At 47.8% G+C, this 19,858-nt stretch overlaps 3 protein-coding genes and 1 non-coding gene across 4 annotated transcripts; all 4 read left to right on the forward strand.

Annotated features, from left to right (window-relative positions):
• Window positions 1-1,937: 1,937 nt before the first annotated feature.
• On the forward strand, window positions 1,938-4,915 carry LOC135671394 (serine carboxypeptidase-like 27). The gene is made up of 9 exons (XM_065179499.1): window positions 1,938-2,416; window positions 2,521-2,616; window positions 2,700-2,792; window positions 2,895-2,980; window positions 3,179-3,442; window positions 3,540-3,667; window positions 3,742-3,837; window positions 4,294-4,399; window positions 4,505-4,915. The coding sequence occupies exons 1-9, from the start codon at window positions 2,008-2,010 to the stop codon at window positions 4,649-4,651; spliced, it is 1,425 nt and encodes a 474-aa protein (XP_065035571.1). The 5' UTR covers window positions 1,938-2,007; the 3' UTR covers window positions 4,652-4,915.
• A 1,721-nt stretch (window positions 4,916-6,636) lies between these two features.
• Window positions 6,637-7,620, forward strand: LOC103974013 (uncharacterized). The gene is made up of 2 exons (XM_009388728.2): window positions 6,637-6,905; window positions 7,113-7,620. The coding sequence occupies exons 1-2, from the start codon at window positions 6,637-6,639 to the stop codon at window positions 7,618-7,620; spliced, it is 777 nt and encodes a 258-aa protein (XP_009387003.2).
• Window positions 7,621-13,762: 6,142 nt separating this feature from the next.
• Window positions 13,763-16,878, forward strand: LOC135671393 (uncharacterized). Its single transcript, XM_065179497.1, has 2 exons — window positions 13,763-14,067; window positions 16,242-16,878. Exons 1-2 carry the CDS (start codon window positions 13,763-13,765, stop codon window positions 16,876-16,878), a joined length of 942 nt encoding a protein of 313 aa, XP_065035569.1.
• Window positions 16,879-19,014: 2,136 nt separating this feature from the next.
• On the forward strand, window positions 19,015-19,086 carry TRNAH-GUG (transfer RNA histidin (anticodon GUG)). The gene has a single exon. It is a non-coding gene; the product is annotated as a tRNA-His (tRNA).
• Window positions 19,087-19,858: the final 772 nt, after the last annotated feature.

Here is a 19,858-nt window from a genome sequence, read left to right on the forward strand (position 1 = left end):
TTGTAATGATAGGGACAATACAAAATTTTCCTCAAAATTAATTAAAATAAACTACTCGGTGCTGATATTGCAATGAGCTTAGTGTCTTTAAATACTTAAACTTCACTTAATAAGATGGTTTCATGTAAAGAATATTCTTTTGATCTATATTTCAACTATCATATATATAATATTGATATTTACATTCGTTATTCATGGATCGTACAGTATATCTTGATTATTCATGAGAGTTTCTAGAGATTACCTAGATCCCTAATCGTGATTACATAATCACTTTCATGTAAGAGAGTCTCTATCTATCAAGGATGTGTATAGAGTCGTATCTCATGAAAAACATCGTTTCATATCTCTTTTAGGGATATACGCTTCATATACATTTACATAGAAGTAATAAAATTAATGGTTAGAGTTAAGCTCTATTTATGTATTAATATATTTTTTACTCTTTATTTTTTAATATGCTCCTTGGCCTGGGGTTCTAACTAGGTTAACGTATCCCCTTAATGATATTAAGATTATAGTTCTCTTATTTGTGTCTTTGTTAAAACTATCATGACATATTATATAGTCATATAATTTTTTTAATTTATAAAATATATAATTTATTTTATGTTTGACATGAATCATGTGAACAAATAATTGTAATACATAACAATGTCATCAAGAAGCATGCCAAAATATTTACAAATTATCACACTGAAAAGATGATAAGTAATTACATATAATAAATAAATTCATAAATATAAACATGATATTGTTAGCACTACATTTCTTAAGAAATTTGAAATGCTCCCACATTTGTAAGAAAATTTAGCAGTAACATATTGTAAGATATGCATAACATTATTTTATATATGCATCACATAATATTTTATTATAAAGATTTTCCATAAAAGTATATTGTAACATTAATAACATTACAATATTGTTTCTATGTACCATAGACTTCCACATTTCAAATTATTATTTGCAGATTAAGCTTTATTTATTTCTAAATATTATACAATCTTTATAAGTTTAGCCATCCATATGCATGTGTATACTGCTTACTTATATTAAATGCATAAGAAATGAAATGAATCTAGTAACTTATTCAAGCAAAACAAAAAAAATATACATGTAGCTTTTGATTTAAGATTTTTTTTTTTTTATAAGTGCTTTTGATTTAAGATTCATTACAAGTTATAGTAACTCATGTAAGGCTAACAGATTAATTTCATCTTATAAAGGTATAGTGTTTCAATTGCACATTTTAAATTTATTTTACTACTAGAAGCTTACAAATATAAACAAATTTATAGTGCATTATAATTAAATTTCATGATCTTTATTTTGCACTTATATTAAGAAATCTTTACAAAGAAGAAACAATAATCATGCTTGGAAGTGATTAAAAAGTAATGAGAATGCTCACACTTTATCATAATATAAAATATTGAGTCATGTCTAAGAAAACTAAAAACATGATTCAATATGTCAATGTCAACCATGATGCATTTTAATGTCATCATCAACTACCTAAAAGCTATGTGCATGACACAATCATGAATTTTACGAGTTCACTGCTAATGTAATTCTATAGGGGTAAAACTATCGTATCATATCTAACTAACTAACGATCTACGATTCCTCCTTTAGATTATATGAACTCCAAATTAGATTATCTCAAAATCTTTTGATCTAACATCATTTTATCCTAAAATGAACACAGAATAAGATTGGATTTGTCTTTTCTATTGGTCATGAGAGAAGTTTGAAGTCAATGAGATGAAATCTGCCTCCAAAACATCACCGTACTGTTCGGATTTAACGGCGATGAAATCTTTCTTGCTATATCAGTAGCCAACCAAACAATAATAATACAATGTCTCTGGCAGCCTTCTTCCGTGGGCCCCACCCTTCTCCTTTCGTTTCAGTATATACTCCCCTCCCTCTCTCTCTCTCTCTCCCTCTCGCGACAGCCAAACCAATCAACGAGAGAGAGAGGGAGAGCGAGGAAAAAGGCCAATGAGGTTCTCTTCCCTGTCCTTGCTTGCTCGTTCCTCGGGCTCTTCCTCTTCCTCCTCTCGGATATGCTTGCTGCTGCTGGTGGCGGGCTTAGCAGCGGTAGCGGCGGCTTCTTGCTCGCCAGCGGAGCAGCAGGAACAGGACAGGGTGGCCCGCCTCCCCGGCCAGCCCCGCGTTGACTTCGCCCAGTACTCCGGCTACGTCACCGTCGACGCCCGCGCCGGCCGCGCTCTCTTCTACTGGCTCGTGGAGGCGCCGCCTTCCGCTCAGCCCGCGCCCCTCGTCCTCTGGCTCAACGGCGGCCCCGGGTGCTCCTCCATCGCCTACGGCGCATCCGAGGAACTCGGCCCCTTCCGGATCGATTCCGACGGGAAGACCCTCTACCTGAATCCCTACGCTTGGAACACCGGTGGCTTCTCCCTCAAAGATTCGACTTTTATGCATCTTCGTGGTGTGTGTGCTCGTAAAAATCCTTCCTTTACCAACTTTTCCGATTGAATTTGGTGTCGGCAGTGGCGAACGTGCTGTTCTTGGACTCGCCTGCAGGCGTTGGCTTCTCGTACACTAATACTTCCTCTGATCTCCACACTTCTGGAGACCACAGAACAGGTTAGATTACTAGTTTTCTGTAAGAAAAATTTTTCGGTTTCAAATAATTCTTCTTCTTCTTCTTCTTCTTCTTCTTCTTCTAGCTGTGGATGCATATAATTTCCTGGTGAAATGGTTCGAGAGGTTTCCTCAGTATAAACATCGCGAATTCTACATAGCTGGAGAGAGCTATGCAGGTCTCATAAGATTAATCACCGGCTTAATTCTTCTGTCATATATTCTTCTTGTTTCGAATCAATACGTTCACACCCAAATTTGATTCATCCCTTTCGACACAGGGCATTATGTTCCTCAGCTGTCCCAGCTTGTGTACAGAAAGAAGGTCGGCGTTGAGAATGCGACCATTAATTTCAGGGGATTCCTGGTAAGTTGTGCAACCTTTCTGCAATCAAATTCCTTATCAGGTCGAATTCTGTATCGATCCCTCTTTAGTTCGCATGATGTTTGACTAATTCTCGTGCATTTCCCTTCTTCTTTATTGGCTCGTTCAACACTAAATCTGACTTAACGTAAAAGCTCATAAATATGTAAGGATTGATGTGTGAATTCTACTCTAATGCAGGTAGGCAATGCAGTGACCGATGATTACCACGATTATGTTGGAACCTTCGAGTACTGGTGGACTCATGGCCTCATCTCGGATGCCACCTACCGAATTCTGAGGGTCCGCTGCGACTACCAAGCCTCCGAACACCCTTCAGATGCATGCGTAAACGCCCTCGACACCGCAGACTCAGAGATGGGGAACATCGACCCTTACAGCATCTACACGCTTCCTTGCAACGATCATCCCCGATCTCTCAAGCGCAATCTAAGGGGTCATTATGTGAGCAATCCGCTCCCGAGTAAACCGCAAATTTGACATCGATTGAATTCCCCGTGTTTCATCTTATGCTTCTTGTAATTTTGTCTTCCCAACTCAGCCTTGGATGTCCAGAGCTTACGATCCCTGCACAGAAAGGTATTCCAGGATTTACTACAACCGTGCCGATGTCCAAAGAGCGATGCATGCCAACGTTACTGGAATACCATATGGTTGGGATACATGCAGGTTTGTGTTGGAATGACTGTAAATTTACATGTAAGTTGAGATTCCACTGATCGTTCACCCGAAACGCATGACAGCGATACTATTAGTGAGAACTGGGGAGATTCACCCAAGTCCATGCTTCCTATTTACCGTGAACTCATTGCTGCCGGCCTAAGGATATGGGTTTTCAGGTACATTTGAGGAACTCTGTCTTTTTTTTTTCCCTTATTTTAAATACATAATATCTGAAAACTAAAATCCATTGGTTTTTTACATGATGAAATCTATCGCATATGATGAACAATATGTATATGATGAACTTTCACTATAAAGGAAACATGGACTTTTTCTTCATTCATCAAACTGCATGGTCTATGGTACACTGCCTGAAGCAAGAGTAGATATTAAATTTCACTGGAAAATGCTTCCGCAAATGAGATTGAATCAGATGCATGTCACTGAATTGTTCGATTCTGTTCAACCTGTGAAGGATGCCAGCTTCAGATCAACAGATGAACTAATTCTATTTCAGTTTCTAGAGACTGCTTCACAACCTCTATAAACAACACATTTGTTTTGCTTTGATGATAGAATTTTTGCTAATGTTCATCCTCTGATATCTATGGCTGTGCTGCACTTTGCGACAGTGGTGATACAGATGCTGTAGTCCCCTTAACTGCAACAAGATACTCGATTGATGCTCTCAGATTAAGAACCCTCGAGAAGTGGTACCCATGGTATGACCATGGGAAGGTCAGTCACAAGAATCCTCTCTCTGATGCTACTACTTGTTCACGTTCATGATGAAGCTTATCGGAGAACATTTCGGTGTCTTTTCGTGTTCGATGCATCCATTAGGTTGGTGGATGGAGTCAAATCTACAAAGGCCTAACCTATGTGACTGTTACGGGAGCCGGACATGAGGTCCCTCTTCATCGTCCCCGACAAGCTCTGATGCTCTTCGAGCATTTCTTGAAGAACAAACCCATGCCGGCGCAGCCATAAGAAGGTTGGCCAAAGCAGAAAGCTCAAAGAAAGCAACAAAGAATAAAGATGGAGGGCTGTTTGATTCTTGGTGGATACAATCTTCTTGTTTCGGCTTTCATTTATCTATACATAATTCGATATATTTTCGCTGTTATTTTTTATTTTTATTTTAGCAGCCACTATACCATAGCATTAAAGGTTGCTAAGGGCTATGATCAAGCTTTATATGTTGTCTTCAACAGCAAGGAAATAAAGTTACGACACACGCAATTCATCATTAAATTGCCTCCTCAAGTGTTGGTGGTCATATTGATGGTTATTTACTGTAAGTTTCTATGCTAAGTGATAGGGCATATTTTGGCCCTAGATGAATTGTTAACCACGAATCCGACGCCACACGTCGTCAGAACCACAAGGTGTACGCCATATCAGGTTCAGTACCGATATACTATGTGACTTGACCACCCCGAGAGCTTGGGGCGGTACCATTTGATGCCGCTCAGACACCCCCAAAGATGCTATCTCGTCAGAAAAGTCATCCCGCCCTTGCGAAAGTCAGTGGCTACACTGAATCGAGGCGCAACCAACCCTCGCACATAGGTATAAAAACCCATGTCCGATACCCGGCCAGGAGAGAGAAAAAAACGAGGGCGGACTGAACTGACTTGCTCGTCGGAGGGGCCAAAGTCGGGAAGCACCCGACGAAGGCCATTTTATAGGGAGGTGGGCACCCCCGAGTGACGGGCGTCTTTACCCTGGAGTCATCATCCAATACGCAGAGGAGGGTGGTCCGTCGACCCAAATCCCAACCAATGCCAGCTTGCACCCCTCTTCCCAAGGGCGTGCCCACGCCGCGAAGAAAAGCTGCCAACCACCCCGGGGATGAGAGGATACAATTCCCCACAAACGACACTCAAGTCGGCAGGTCTTGGAGCGCCAACCCCCACCCACTCACGAGGGCTCAACCGACCTCGCCGGTCCGACCCTCGCCCGAGATGCTCAAGAGGCGCAGCCACCTCATCATCACACTTATTCCACCAGAAGTTCCCGACATCGGCCTGCGGACCTAACCGTGTTGACTCATCAACCATGGTACTTTTGTTCACTAACATTTTGGCACTAGAAGGAGGGCCATGTCGCTGGAACACCTGGCAAGAGCTTGCCCCGGGAGAGAACTCCCGACCTCCCTCCCTCCCACCAAACCAGAAAGTCAAGCCCTCCCCGGCCTTACGGACGGGAGGATACCGACTTCGATGCCAAATCGCTACTGGCGTCTGTTCAACGACCCGAGATTGTCGCCCTCGAGGCTTGCCCCGGGGCCCTTGGTCGTGACACTTGAGGCGTTCCTTAGCCTAACCAAGCAAGTGTAGGCTATGGCGGGCATGATGCAGACGCTCACCCCAATCATCCCTCAAATCGTGCGGTTGGCGACACCCCCGACCAATCTGACCCAGCAACCCCCGAATGGGGAGCAAGTCGGGATCGGAGAAGCCCAAGAGCAAGCGACGGACCCGAGGGGTCCTCCTGGGCAAAACACACCTGCACCCTGTCGAGTCACGCTATCTCATCTTGAGCCTAACACCATATCGTCCGACTCGGTGGACAACTCGCTTAGAGCCCAGCTATCCTGGGTCAACCAACGCCTAGATGCATTCCAGCGCGAGCTTCGAAAATCGCAGAGCGAGTCCAGCGAGGGCGCCTCGGGCGGGTCTCCCTTCACTCAGGAAGTACAGGACAAGCCAGTACCCCTCAACTTCAGGCTGCCGACACTAGAAACATATGACAGAGGCTTCGATCCCATGGAGCACGTCTCTATATTCCGGGCCCAGATGGCCCTCTATGGCACCTCCGATGCGCTGATGTGTCGAGCGTTTCCGACCACTCTGAGGGGGCCAGCGCGAACGTGGTTCAGCTGACTACCTCAAACCTCAGTCTCGTCCTTCGACCAGCTCACCGAGAAATTCGAGTAAAACTTCCTCACCAGCACGCGACTCAGGCCTTCCATGGCCACTCTGCTCGCACTATCTCAGCGCGAGGATGAGTCGCTCTCTCAGTTCATGGCATGGTTTGCCACCGAGATTCGGGGGTTTTTGGATGCTCAACCCTCTCTAATCTTGCAGGCCTTTTTGATGGGTCTGAAGCCTTCGAGGTTCTTTTGGTCATTGATCGAGAAGCTACCAACGACCATCTTCGAAATGCTCCAACGCGCCAACCAGTACGTTGTCGCCGAGGCACTAGTGGCGGGGAGGCACGTAGAAGGCAAGAAGCCAAGGTTTGAATTGTCTCGGGGAATGACCTCGGCGGTTTCGACACCTCCCCGCCGTGGGCTCAGCTGATAAGAGCTATCGCTCCCAAGGCCCCCGCCTCTTCCCCTAAATGCATCCCGCACCAAGATCTTCCTCCAAATCAAGGAGACGGGTCTCTTGCAGCAACCTCGTCCTATGAAGGCCGCCCGCATAGATCAATCCAAATATTGTAGGTTCCACCGAGACCACGGTCATGACACAGAGGACTGTCGCGACCTCCGGAATCAAATAGAGGCACTAATCCGGAGAGGCCACCTCGGATGCTACCTCAAATCCCAAGAGGCGACTCCACGCCCCAGGGGACCCACCGAGAGACAGATCGACGTCATTTCTGGCATGCCAGTAACTAGCGGCAGCATCACGACAACAAGAAAGGCCTACGCCCGCAGCACGATGGAGAAACATCCTCGGCCTGAGCACGAGCCTAAAATCACTTTTGGGGCAAGAGAGGTCGAGCGCTCCCACCATGATGACGCTTTGGTGATCTCCATCCAAATCGCCAACGCTCGAGTTAAGAGGGTGATGGTTGACACCAGGAGTTCCGCCGACATTCTCTACTTCGATATCTTTAAGAGGCTCGACTTGACCAGGGGAGATCTCACCCCTGTGGCATCAGCACTTACAGGGTTCACGGGGGATTCCATCTCCCCATCGGGGAGGAACCGAGAGCGAAAACAATAATGACCACCTTTATGGTAGTCGACCTGCCCTCGGCCTACAATGTCATCCTTGGCCGCCCAACCCTCAACAAGATCAAGGTGGTGGTCTCCACCTACCACAGAACCATCAAGTTCCTGACCTCGGCTAGGGTTGGGGAGGCCCGAAGTGACCCAGGGGAGTCGAGGCGATGCTACCTCACTGCGGTTACTCTCCCAGCAAAGACGCACCCAACTCCGGTTCCCGACCCCCGTGGAACACCCGTACCACGAGCGACGCTCGAGCCCCTGGTGCCACTTATTGAGGTACCCCTGAAGAGGAGTCGATCTGACCAGAATGTCAAGGTCGGGACTGCACTCCCCGAAGAAGACTAGCTCCACCTTGTTGATTTCCTGGGAAAGAACGTCGACATATTCACATGGTCCCCCAAAGAGATGCCCGAGATTGACCCAGAGATGGCGCAACACCGACTCAACATCAACCCCGAGGCACGGCCGGTAAAGCAAAGGCTAAGAAGGTTTGCCCCCAACCGGCAGAAAGTGATCGGAGATGAGGTTGATCGCCTTATAAAGGCCAGGTCTATCGCCAAGGTTAAATGCCCCCGGTGGTTGTCGAATGTAGTCCTCGTTAAGAAGCCTAATAGAAGTTGGAGAATGTGTATTGATTATATCGATCTCAACCAGGCATATCCCAACGACTGCTATCCGCTCCCCATGATAGACCAATTAGTTGACGCCACCGCAGGTCATGAACGCCTTATGTTCCTGGATGCGTTCTCGGGCTACAACCAAATCCGGATGGCGACCCAAGACCAAGAAGACACTGCCTTCGTCACCAACCGGAGAGCGTATTGTTACAAGGTGATGCCCTTCGGCCTAAAGAACATTAGCGCAACTTACCAAAGAATGGTCGATAAACTTTTTAAGCACCAACTTGGGAGGAACATGGAGGTATACGTAGACAACATGATTGTAAAGAGCAGGGTTGCAATGACACATTTGGCCGACCTGGCAGAAACGTTTTAAACGCTCAGGCGGTTCAACATGCGTCTGAACCCAACGAAGTGTGTCTTCAAGGTCAGCTCAGGGAAGTTCCGCAGCTTTATCATTCACCAGTGGGGGATAGACACCAACCTAGAGAAGGTACGTGCCATTACCGAGATACACTCCCCTCGCTCGGTCAAAGAGGTACAACGACTAGCCGGGAGGTTGGCAGCGCTTAGCAGGTTCGTGTCGCGTTCAGGCGATAAGTGCCTCCCCTTCTTCTAGGTTCTACGGCGGGCCGACAACTTACTTGGACCCCGGAGTGCGAGGAGGCCTTCGAAAAGCTGAAGGTGTGCCTCGCCCACTTGCCCCAACTCGCCTCACCCGAGCCAAGCGAGACCCTCGGCCTCTACCTGGCGGTCTCAAGCCATCAGCTCGGTGTTAGTTCGAGAGGTACCATCGGCGCAGCAGCCAGTGCATTACATCATCCATATCCTCGAAGGGCCCGAGACGCGATACTCCCTGATCGAAGCTAGCTCTCGCCCTTATCATGATGGCCCAGAAGTTGCAGCCCTACTTCCAAGCCCACACGATCAAAGTGATCACCGACCAACCACCGCGATAGACCCTTTCCAACTTTAACACATCGGGTCATATGCTCGATGGTCGGTCGAGCTCAGCGAATTCGACATTTAGTACTCCCCCAGGACCGCCATCAAAGCTCAGGTGCTGGCTGATTTCATTTTTGAGCTAGCTCCCGAGGACCAGGCTGTAGGGCGACAAAGCAGCCAGTGCATGTGGACGCTGCACGTAGACGGCTCATCCACTTTCGGGGGGGGTGGGGTCGGGCTTATCCTTAGAGACCCGTCGGGAGAAACCCATGAAAGATCGCTCCAATTGTAATTTCGACCCACTAACAACGAAGCCGAGTACGAGGTGCTTCTCCATGGTCTATGCCTCACTCTGGAGTTGCACGTAGACGATATTGAAGTCTTCAGTGACTCCCAATTGGTGATGGGGCACGTCAATAGGAGCTGCGAAGCCCGAGACCCAACGATGGTGTCATACCTAATGGAGGTAAAGTGACTCGCCCACCAATTTAACCGCCTTTCAGTCGCCAGAATACCTCGGGCACGGAACGAGCGGGCCGATGCATTGGCCAGATCGACCTCCACCCGCATCCCTAGGTTGGCCCCAGCCACTGAGTCCGTGGCGACCCCGACAATAACGACTCACGAGGTCGCCAAAATGAATCTACCACCGAATTGGATAGAGGATATCCTCCGCTACAAAGCGGGCGGGAAGGAGCTCGACGACTCGACGACTGCGAGATGGTTAAGGTGAGCTCAAGCTTGGTACTACGTCATCAGTGGAAGGTTGTACCGAAGGGCTTTCTCTTAACCCCTCCTACGCTGCCTCACACCGTCAGAAGCCGAAACCATCCTCGTCGAGCTCCATGAGGGGATTTGCGGGGAGTACATCGATGGACGAACCTTGGCCTTCAAAACCCTCCGGCAAGGGTACTATTAGCCGACCATGCACCAGGATGCCATGTCATACGTGCAGCAGTGCCCGCAATGTCAGTGACATGCCCGACTGCCACACCAGCCGACAATTCCCCTGACTCCGATAGATGTGGCCTGGCCCTTTGCCAAATGGGGGTTCGATCTCCTCGGGCCCTTCCCTCCGGCGTCAGGTCAGCGACGTTTCCTCATAGTCGGGGTCGACGACTTCACGAAGTGGGTTGAAGCCGAACCCTTGGCCTCCATTACCGAGAAGCATGTCCAGAATTTCACATGGAAAAACATTATCACCCAGTTCGGGATCCCGAAGGCTATCATTGCCGACAACAGGACTCAATTCAACAACACTAAATTCAAGGCCTATTGCCAATCGTACGAAATCCAGTTGAAGTTCAGCTCGGTCGCACACCCCCAAACCAACGGCCGGACCGAAATGATGAATCGAGCAATTCTAGAAGGCCTCAAGAGGAGAATCTCAGGCGCGCATGGTGCCTGGGTGGATGAGCTCCCCAGCGTCCTGTGGGTAATGCGAACAACTCCCAAAATCGCCTCGAGGGAGTCCCGTTCAGCCTGGCATTCGGGACCGAGGCAGTCCTTCCGCCCGAGATGTTATTCCCGACCTTGCGCACCTCTAACTATGAGCAAGGGCACTCCGAGGAGGGACTGCGGGCTAACCTAGATCTCCTTGAGGAGAGAAGAGCCAGGGCACATCTGTGCGCCTTGGCATACAAGAAGGCGACCGCTCGGATATACAACTGAAGGGTCCATCTACGTCCGATCCAGGTTAGAAACCTTGTCCTCTGAAGAGCAGAAGTAAGTGACCCGACCCGAGCAAGGGGAAAGCTTGCACCCAACTAGGAAGGCCCCTATCGAGTCTATGACATGGTTTGAGAAGGAACCTACCGACTCAAGACTATGGAGGGAAGTCCCCTGCTGAGAACATGGAATGCTGCGAACCTAAAGAAATTCTACCCTTAAGGGGGAGCTACTCGGGACACAGAAAAGATATGGGAGCCTGCGCATCCACGGTCGGGGAGAAGAGCAAGCCAGAGTTCCAAAATGAAAGTGCTTCTTGATTATAAAGGAGGTACATATAGCGGTCGGGCAACACGGCCCCAAGCCCGACCAGACAAAAAAAAAAAAGAAAAAGAAAGAAAACAAAACACAAAAGGAGAGGGGGTGCAGCCCCTAGCTCGGGGGAGGAGTCATCGGCCCATCATCGAAGGGGACATTCGCAGGCATGTCGACATCCTGGTCCGCCAGGTGGTCAACGAACGAGTCCGACTCCAGGTCCAGGTCTGGGTACTTCACCTGGAAACGAGCACAGGCCACCCGATACTCGTACTCGTACGTGACCTGGCCCGACCTCACCAGGCCGCCCTTGAACCCGGCGGATGCTTTATACCCAACAACCGCTTCCTCGACCCTTCTGGGCAGCCCCAGCCGCTCCTCCTCTAGTGCCTCCTCGGCGGCCTGGGCCGTCGACCTAGTGGCCTCGACGTCCTAGGAGAGAATCAGCAGCTCATCATCTGATGAACGGATGTGTGACCAGCTTTCTTCTAGCTCAGTCTTGAAACGAGCCACCTCCTCACCCAACGCCATGGCGTGCTCTTCGACTGCGGCAAAGGCCTTCGGACCCCCCTTGGCTCGCAGCTCCAGGTTCTCCCACTGGAGGGCGGCGTCAAGCTCCATCTGACGCCCGATCACCCGTCCGGCATCGAGGACCCAGTCGATCAATGCCATTCCGTAGTGTTGGCTCTGCATGAGAATCGTTGTCAGCATCCACAAAGGAAGGAATCGGTAGGAAGGGGAAGCCATCACTTACCCAAACGAGCAACTTGGTCGCCCGCTCTACCAAGACCTCGAAGGCAGAGCTGTAGAGGTCCTTGGCTAGCGAGGGGTGCAAGGCCCCTCGGACGAACTCTTGGGCGGTTTCTCCATCACCCCAGGGGTAGCTGTCGACCTTCAGAGTCGACCACCGGGTGGCGTAGGGGGCTCTCGGCTCCCCAGCCGAAAGATCAACCATAAGCTGGGCTTGGAACTGCCCGCCCTCAGGCCAAGAGAAGATACGGCACAGCTCCTGCACTGGCAAGGGGCATGCCAGCCCCCTCTTGGAAGGGTCGCTACCGGACAACCCGGCCGACCCCTTCCCCTTCCTACTCTTCGAGCCCTCCCCCTGGGCAAGGACCCCAGGTGATACTAGGGAGGCGCTCGAGCGAGTGGCCCGGCTTGCTAGTGTCTTCTTAACTGTCGTCTTCATTTTCTTAGGAGGGCGCTTTGATGCCGGTGATGTCGGCGCCCTCTTCGGCGTACCCTCCAGTACGACAATCCCACCTCTAGAGCCCTCCCCGTCCTGAGACGGGGGCTCGATGGCCTTAGTGATGGCCGTCTTCTTCATTGATCATAGGTCAACCATTTCTGCAAGAATAGACAACGGTCAGACGACATGGGATGAACGAGTGAGTCATTATATACGAATAGCCATACCCCTGATGGTGGGGCTTCAGCTCAGCTCCAACCATCCACTCCTCGATCATCTCTTTAATTACCCGAGAAGAGGATAGGATACCCTTTAGACGATCCACCATCGTTGTGTCACCAGCAGAGAGCGATGGCGGGGCATTATCGATGGACTGAATAGCCCACCCGGTGCTGAAGCCCCACTCTTGATCACAATTGATGTAAAAGAAATGCTTCTTCCAACCTTTGTTGTTGGAGGGCACACCACTAATCTTGAAACTACTATGGATGGTCAAGTAATATCCGCCTGGTCCCCTCCCCAGGGGGAAGAAAGCTAGAAACAGAGACCGGGATGGTTCGATCCCAGCCCCCCGACGCTCCCAAATGAAAACCATCAAGTAGCGCCAGGAGTTGAGCGACACCTAGGATGGGGAAATTCCCCAGAAGTAAAGACAATCCCTAATGACGGGGTGCACTGGAAACCGCAACCCAACTTCAAGCACCCCCACAGTCAGCCTGAATCCGTCGGGGACCTGGTCATACGACCATTGCCCCGGACGAGGGGTGTGTAGGCCATAGCACTTCGGGATGCGGTAGCGATCCTGGAGCACTCTCAAAATATCCTCGGTCACCACCGAGTCTACATCGTGCCAGGACTTGAGGGCCTCAAGCTCGGTTGAACCCTTCGAGGTCTCTGAAGAGGCGCTACCCGAGGACACACTCACTACCTCATCCTAGGAGCTTGCAGGAGGAGAAGGAGAAGGCGAGGGAGAAGGAGTGGGAGAAGGGGACAAAAACGAAGACAAAGATGAAGACGGAGATGGAGACATCCCGACCTTAGAGTCGCAGGAAAGAAGCTCGATTTCCGAGGTGAGGGATTGAAGCAAAGAGGATGGAGGAGTTGCAAGGAAGGAGTCGAGGCACAGGACGAAGGACTGATTGCAAGAGTGATGATAACCGCCCTAGATGGGGACTATAAGATGGGCGTGACCCACGGCGAGGTGGCGATTAGGGCTTCCTAAGGAGAGCAACAGTCGCGGCATTTAAGACCCGTCACAACCCCTCGGATTCGCCAAATTCGCCCGCCTCAAACTCCTCGCTAGAGGCATCCCATCACCCGAGATCCCCCACCGAAGGCCGTTCAAAATGAAGTTTCCCGCCATGCCACATGGCGCTCCACCTAGCCCGCCATGTGGCACAATGGCGTTCAGGTATGACTCGCACCCAAGCACGATTCCTGCTCGAGTCACTCCAGATCGCCCCCGACTGGCGACCTATCAGCCCCAAGCACGATTCCTGCTCGGGTCGCTCCAGATCGCCCTCGACTGGCGACCCATCAGCCCCAAGCACGATTCCTGCCCTGGTCACTCTAGATCGCCCCCGACTGGTGACTCGTCAACTCCAAGCACGATTCCTACCCGGGTCGATCCAGATCGCCCCGGACTGGTGACCCGTCAGCCCCAAGCACGATTCCTGCCCGGGTCGCTCCAGATCGCTCCTGACTGGTGACCCGTCAGCCCCAAGCACAATTCCTGCCCAAGTCGCTCTAGATCACCCTCGACTGGCGACCCTTCAGCATTCGATATGGAGCCGAGCTCAAAAACTCGGTCCCCAGACTCAATACGGAGCCGAGCTCACAAACTCAGTCCCTGGACTCAATACGGAGCCGAGCTCACAAACTTGGTCCCCAGACTCGATTCGGAGCTGAGCTCACAAACTTGGTTCCCAGACTCAATTCGGAGTCGAGCTCACAAACTCGGTCCCCAGACTCGATATGGAGCCAAGCTCATGCGCTCGGTCCCCAAACTCGATAAAGAGCCGAGCTCACAAACTCGATCCCCAAACTCGATTCGGAACCGAACTTATTCGGTCCCTAGGTCCGATTCAGAGCCGAATCTACCCACTCGGCCCCCAGATCTAGCTCCTATCCGAGTCACGCTAAATCGCTCTCAATTTGTGACCCGTCGGCACCAAAACTCGAGCTCGGATGTAGTCACTCGGCCCACAGGCCCAACTCCAATGCCCGAGCCACACCTCGCAGCCAATCTAACGCCCGGATCGCATCCCGCTCAATCTGATACCCAAACCGATGACCTAATCCATTATCCAAATCACCCCACAACAACCTCGACTCGCCGGCATCAACGTTTTGATTTCACTTCGTCAGACCCCTATCGTTCAATCAGCGGGGTTGGTCCTACCTACATCATGGGGTCATACCCCTCTAAATCACCCTCGATGAGTCAATCCACCTCTCCCACGGAAACACCCAGTATAATCACGTCCCTCAGCCCCAAGCATGCCTCCTGGTCCGTTGGGGGTCTGTCGGCACACCCCGGAGGGGAAGGAGAAGTGATAGGGCATATTTTGGCCCTAGATGAATCACTAGCAATGTCACACGCTGTCAACCACGAATCCGACGCCACACGCTGTCAGAACCACGGGGTGCACGCCACGTTAGGTTCGGTACCGATACACTATGCGACTTGACCACCCCGAGAGCTCGGGGTGGTGCCATCTAACGGCGTTCAAGCACCCCCAAAAATGTCATCTCGGTAGAAAAGTCATCCCACCCTTGTGAAAGTCAGCGGCTACGCCGAACCGAGGCGCAACCAACCCTCGCATGTAGGTATAAAAATCCATGTCCGACACCCGGCCAAGGGGGAGAAAAAAATGAGGGCGGACCGAACTGACTTGCTCGTCGGAGGGGCCAAAGTCGGGAAGCACCCGACGAAGGCCATTTTGCAGGGAGGTGGGCACCCCCGAGCGACGGGCGTCTTCACCCTGGAGTCATCATCCGATATGCAGAGGAGGGTGGTCCATCAGCCCGAATCCCAACCAACGCCAGCTTACACCCCTCTTCCCAAGGGCGTGCCCACGCTGCGAAGAAAAGCTACCAACCACCCCGGGGACGAGAGGATATAACTCCCTACAAACGACACTCAAGTCGGCAGGTCTTGGAGTGCCAACCCCCACCCACTCACGAGGGCTCAACCGACCCCGTCGGTCCAACCCTCGCCCAAGATGCTCAAGGGGCGCAGCCACCTCATCATCCTACTCATTCCACCATAAGTTTCCGACATTGACCCCCGAACCTAACCGTGCTGACTCATTAGCCACGGTACTTTTGTTCACTAACACCAAGCATCTCACATGATGTGTGATAAATTTCTCAAATGTGTCAACTAGAGGTACATATCATTCTTTTTAAACTAAATATCACACTTTGTTGATTTTTTTTGTGGCTTTTTTTTTAGTGAGTCATAGAAAATGAAGAAAAAATAAATCATCTGTTCTATGCTTATTCGATTGATATATGAGCATTTTGGATATATATATATATATATATATATATATATATATAATTAATTATTGAGGAAATAAAATATTATATCTTTGTTTATAAAGAAAGCAATTAATAAGAAAATTTAAAATATATTATTATTATTATTATTATCCTAAAAAATAGTATTAAAATTTATGTTTTAGTATTGGTACGTATATAATTAAATATAAATCAGGTTTGGATATTTTTAATTATATTTATGTACGAGTATGATAGAAAGATAGGTATCAAATTACCAAAATAAATTAAAAGGCGGTCAGCAAAAATGAGATGAGCCACCGCGGGGCAGAAACCCGATTCCCCGAGTCTCCGTGTCTCCGAGTCCCGACTCAGCCGATTCCAACCGATTGCCGTGACGGTCAAGAAGTTCTCCGTCTCGCCAGTGGTATTCCCCTCCTCCGCCGGGAACCCCAACGTTACCCACGAGCGCCAGGCTCCGCCCTTCCAGCGTCCTCGCCCCTCGAAACCCGGCCCCGCCAACACTAGCATCCCCTTCATATCCATGGATATCCTCTCGATCCTGAACCCCCTCCGCGTGAACCCTAGTCTCCACGAGGACGCCGACCTCTCCGGCCCTTTCCTCTTCCTCATGGTCTTCGGTCTCTTCCAGCTTCTCGCCAGAAAGTTCCACTTTGGGATCATCTTGGGTTGGTTCATCGTCGCCGCTCTCTACCTCTATGTGGTCTTCAATATGCTCGCCGGACGGAACGGGAACTTGGATTTGTACCGGTGCTCGAGCCTGGTTGGGTACTGCATGCTGCCGATGGTGATGTTCTCGGCAGTGTCGCTTTCTGTGCCCCATGATGGGATTGTGATCTTCGCGATGGCAGCAGTTTCTGTGCTGTGGTCGACGAGGGTTTGCACGGGGCTTCTGGTAGAGTTGGTGGCATGTCGAGACGAACATCGCGGCCTCGTAGCCTACGCTTGCTGTCTCGTTTACATGCTCTTTTCGCTGCTCATTATATTCTGATTCGTGGTGACAACTCACAGCCTTTTGGTGTTTCTTTCGCTCATCATTTACTTGATGCAGTTTTGTCATATGGTCATTTCTCGTCATATATGATGCAAAGGATAGTAGTAAGACCTTTTAACACAAACGAGGAACGAGATCGGGCTAATTATTTATGTAATTAGACCTCTCTAGAATCCCTATTCTCGTACTTAAAAATTTATATTAAAATTTTTATAATTATGAAAATAAAATATCTAATTCTATTTATCCTAATGTTATTGATTTTATGGATAGAAGTATACAAATGATAGATAAAAAGATAATTTCAATATCTCGATTATATTTTTGATGATGACGGACGATAACATTATTAGTGGTCGCAAGTGACTATTGTAGATGAGAAAAGAGAGCGACAGTGAGAGGTGAGACGATGACATAAATGTCTGACTTTCTACATTTGCGTTGGTTTCATTTGGTAATTGTGTCGGTGCCGATACAGATGTAAAGTAGTAAAAGAGTTGCTTGGCATTTGCATCGATGTTAACATAAATGCAGAGTAGCATCGTCTTTCCTCACATCATTGTCGATGTCGATGTAGATGCAAAGCTGCACTACTCTACATCTACATCTGCATTGGCATCGATTTAGATGTTGAGCGAGCGACATTGCTCAACATCTATGTCGATGCCACTTTTCATATATGTCGGTGTCGATGCAAATGTCGATGACCTTTTCGTCGCTCTACATCAATAACGACGTCGATGCAGTTGTTGAGCGATACTGATATAGATGTTGAGTGTTGGCATCTATATTTATTGCCTCGCGTTTCGTTGTCACTCTTCTTCCTCATCTACAATAGCCACCCGTGACCCTTAGCGACGTCATCATCCGCTACCATCGAAAACATAACAACTATAAAATTGTGAATCTCAATTATTTAATATCGATTATGAGAGTAAAAGATCAATGACCTCATGAGAATAAAAGTTCAATAATTCTACGAAAGTCCTGCTTCTATGATACTATATTGCTTCTATGCTCATGACCCCATTATCCATCACCTCGTATATGTATATGTTTCTCTTTTTTTATGCTCAGTACATCGGCCCCAATGGCATTGTGGACCTCCTTCGAGTCCACTCCCATTATAATGCTTAGTTTTGGACAACTAAGTCCATCTAGTTGTATCCTTGCTTCATCACCCGTTTCGACCACCTACTTCAACACATTTATATTCGCCAAACATTTCTCCTTGATCCATAAAAAGATATATTGTAATTTTAATCTATGTCCTCCGCTATCATATTATAGGGCTCATACTAATCTATTCTCCTTTGCATTGTTGATAGCAATATTTATTTATTCGATTTTGTCATTTAACTTGTCAAGTTTTCTTGAGCGAATATGAATTCCAGAGCAATCCAACTCTTCAATTGCCTTGATCATATCTCTATATAACTAAGTCTCTAACGGAACTCATTGATACTTGCATTCAAAATTATTCATCAAAGATACACTACCTCATACATTGATGATCAAAGATTTCATTCGATGCAAAATTTAGTATACATACAAAATACCGACCTTTGCGATACCATGATATTTACTTCTTAAATTCATAATCCTTGCTCTCAACAATTTCAAATCATACCTCCATATAACAAAATTCATCACGGGACTCACTCGAACTAGTTAGCGTTAATATCTTCATAATAATGACAATAATAAAAAGGGCATGCGCTAACGTGCCCTAATTTCAGCCATGATATCTTCCTTCCTTCGGACACATGGTCATCTTTTAATTCTTCAATTCTCTTCAACAATCCCCTGTTCTTAGCTTCAGTTATTTGGATCTGTCAAAACTATATTATGAACCAACCTCAGTTCGCCATCTCCTTTGTTAGACCGAATTACCTCAAACACTATGTTTGAATAGTGTTGTGACTTTCATGAGCATAGATTTTTTTTGTTGTAAAATATGCTGTATGGAGGCCTTAAATTTTCTGTCTTCTACTTGAGGCTAAACTGTGACCCATTGGGAATAGCAATTAGGGTTTGAAACCAAGAACATCCTTCTGTCAAAACGACCGTCAAGGGTTCTGTGAAAGTTTAAGTTTCTAAAAACTATAATTTGGTAGAAGGTAATCACATCAAGTGGCTGTAGTTTAGTGGTAAGAATTCTACGTTGTGGCCGTAGAGACCTGGGCTCGAATCCCAGCAGCCACATTTTGAGTCTTTTTGGCACACCGTTTTATTTTATTTTCGAGAAATTTTATTTAACATACGTACGTTCTCGAATCTATGTATATATAACGATATATATGGCAGAACAATAGTGTTATATATATATATATATATATATATATATATATATATATATATATATATATATTTGGATTTTTCTAAGAGTATCGTAAATTTAAAAAATTCTAACAAAGCACCCACCTCCTATTGATAATAAAATTATTTTGCTCCTACGACTTTAAAAAATTTTCATCATAGCCCTAACCCTAATCATGTCTTCGCCCACACCTAAGAGCATCGTAAATTTAAAAAATTCTAATAAAGCACCCACCTTCGATTGATAACAAAATTATTTTGCTCCCATAACTGTAAAAATTTTTTATCATAGCCCTAACTCTAATCATGTCTTCGCCCACACGTAATCACATGACCCATCAGCCTTCGCGTGGAGGTGTAGGCGATTATGGGGGGAGGGAGGAATGTCAGTATTGAAGTGCAAAAGACCAATAAAGAGGAGAGGAGGAAGGGACAACTAGTAAAGCTCGCACGTGGAGGTGTAGACAATAAGGAGAATGGAGGATGATAGTTGGTATTATTAGTGTACACACGAAGACATAAGGGGGGAGGGAGACAACAGAGGCATGACCAAGCACAAACAAAGGTGTAACGAAGGATAGTGATCGATAGAGATAAATGATCATTAAAAAATAATACTTTATAAATAATTTTCAAACTTCATATGTTTTACAGAAAA

This window comes from Musa acuminata, unplaced genomic scaffold, assembly GCF_036884655.1.
Source record: "Musa acuminata AAA Group cultivar baxijiao unplaced genomic scaffold, Cavendish_Baxijiao_AAA HiC_scaffold_1139, whole genome shotgun sequence".
Classification (NCBI taxonomy): domain Eukaryota; kingdom Viridiplantae; phylum Streptophyta; class Magnoliopsida; order Zingiberales; family Musaceae; genus Musa; species Musa acuminata.

What these genes read in the sequence shown, in the direction of transcription:
- LOC135671394 (XM_065179499.1), top strand. Translation starts at nt 2,008, where the DNA reads ATGAGGTTCTCTTCCCTGTCCTTGCTTGCTCGTTCCTCGGGCTCTTCC. An exon ending in GCAATCTAAGGGGTCATTAT is followed by an intron (nt 3,443 to 3,539) that starts GTGAGCAATCCG and finishes TTCCCAACTCAG; the next exon opens with CCTTGGATGTCCAGAGCTTA. An exon ending in TATGGTTGGGATACATGCAG is followed by an intron (nt 3,668 to 3,741) that starts GTTTGTGTTGGA and finishes AACGCATGACAG; the next exon opens with CGATACTATTAGTGAGAACT.
- LOC135671393 (XM_065179497.1), top strand. Translation starts at nt 13,763, where the DNA reads ATGGCGTTCAGGTATGACTCGCACCCAAGCACGATTCCTGCTCGAGTC. An exon ending in CTCCAGATCGCTCCTGACTG is followed by an intron (nt 14,068 to 16,241) that starts GTGACCCGTCAG and finishes GTCCCGACTCAG; the next exon opens with CCGATTCCAACCGATTGCCG.
- LOC103974013 (XM_009388728.2), top strand. Translation starts at nt 6,637, where the DNA reads ATGGCCACTCTGCTCGCACTATCTCAGCGCGAGGATGAGTCGCTCTCT. An exon ending in GTAGAAGGCAAGAAGCCAAG is followed by an intron (nt 6,906 to 7,112) that starts GTTTGAATTGTC and finishes CAAATATTGTAG; the next exon opens with GTTCCACCGAGACCACGGTC.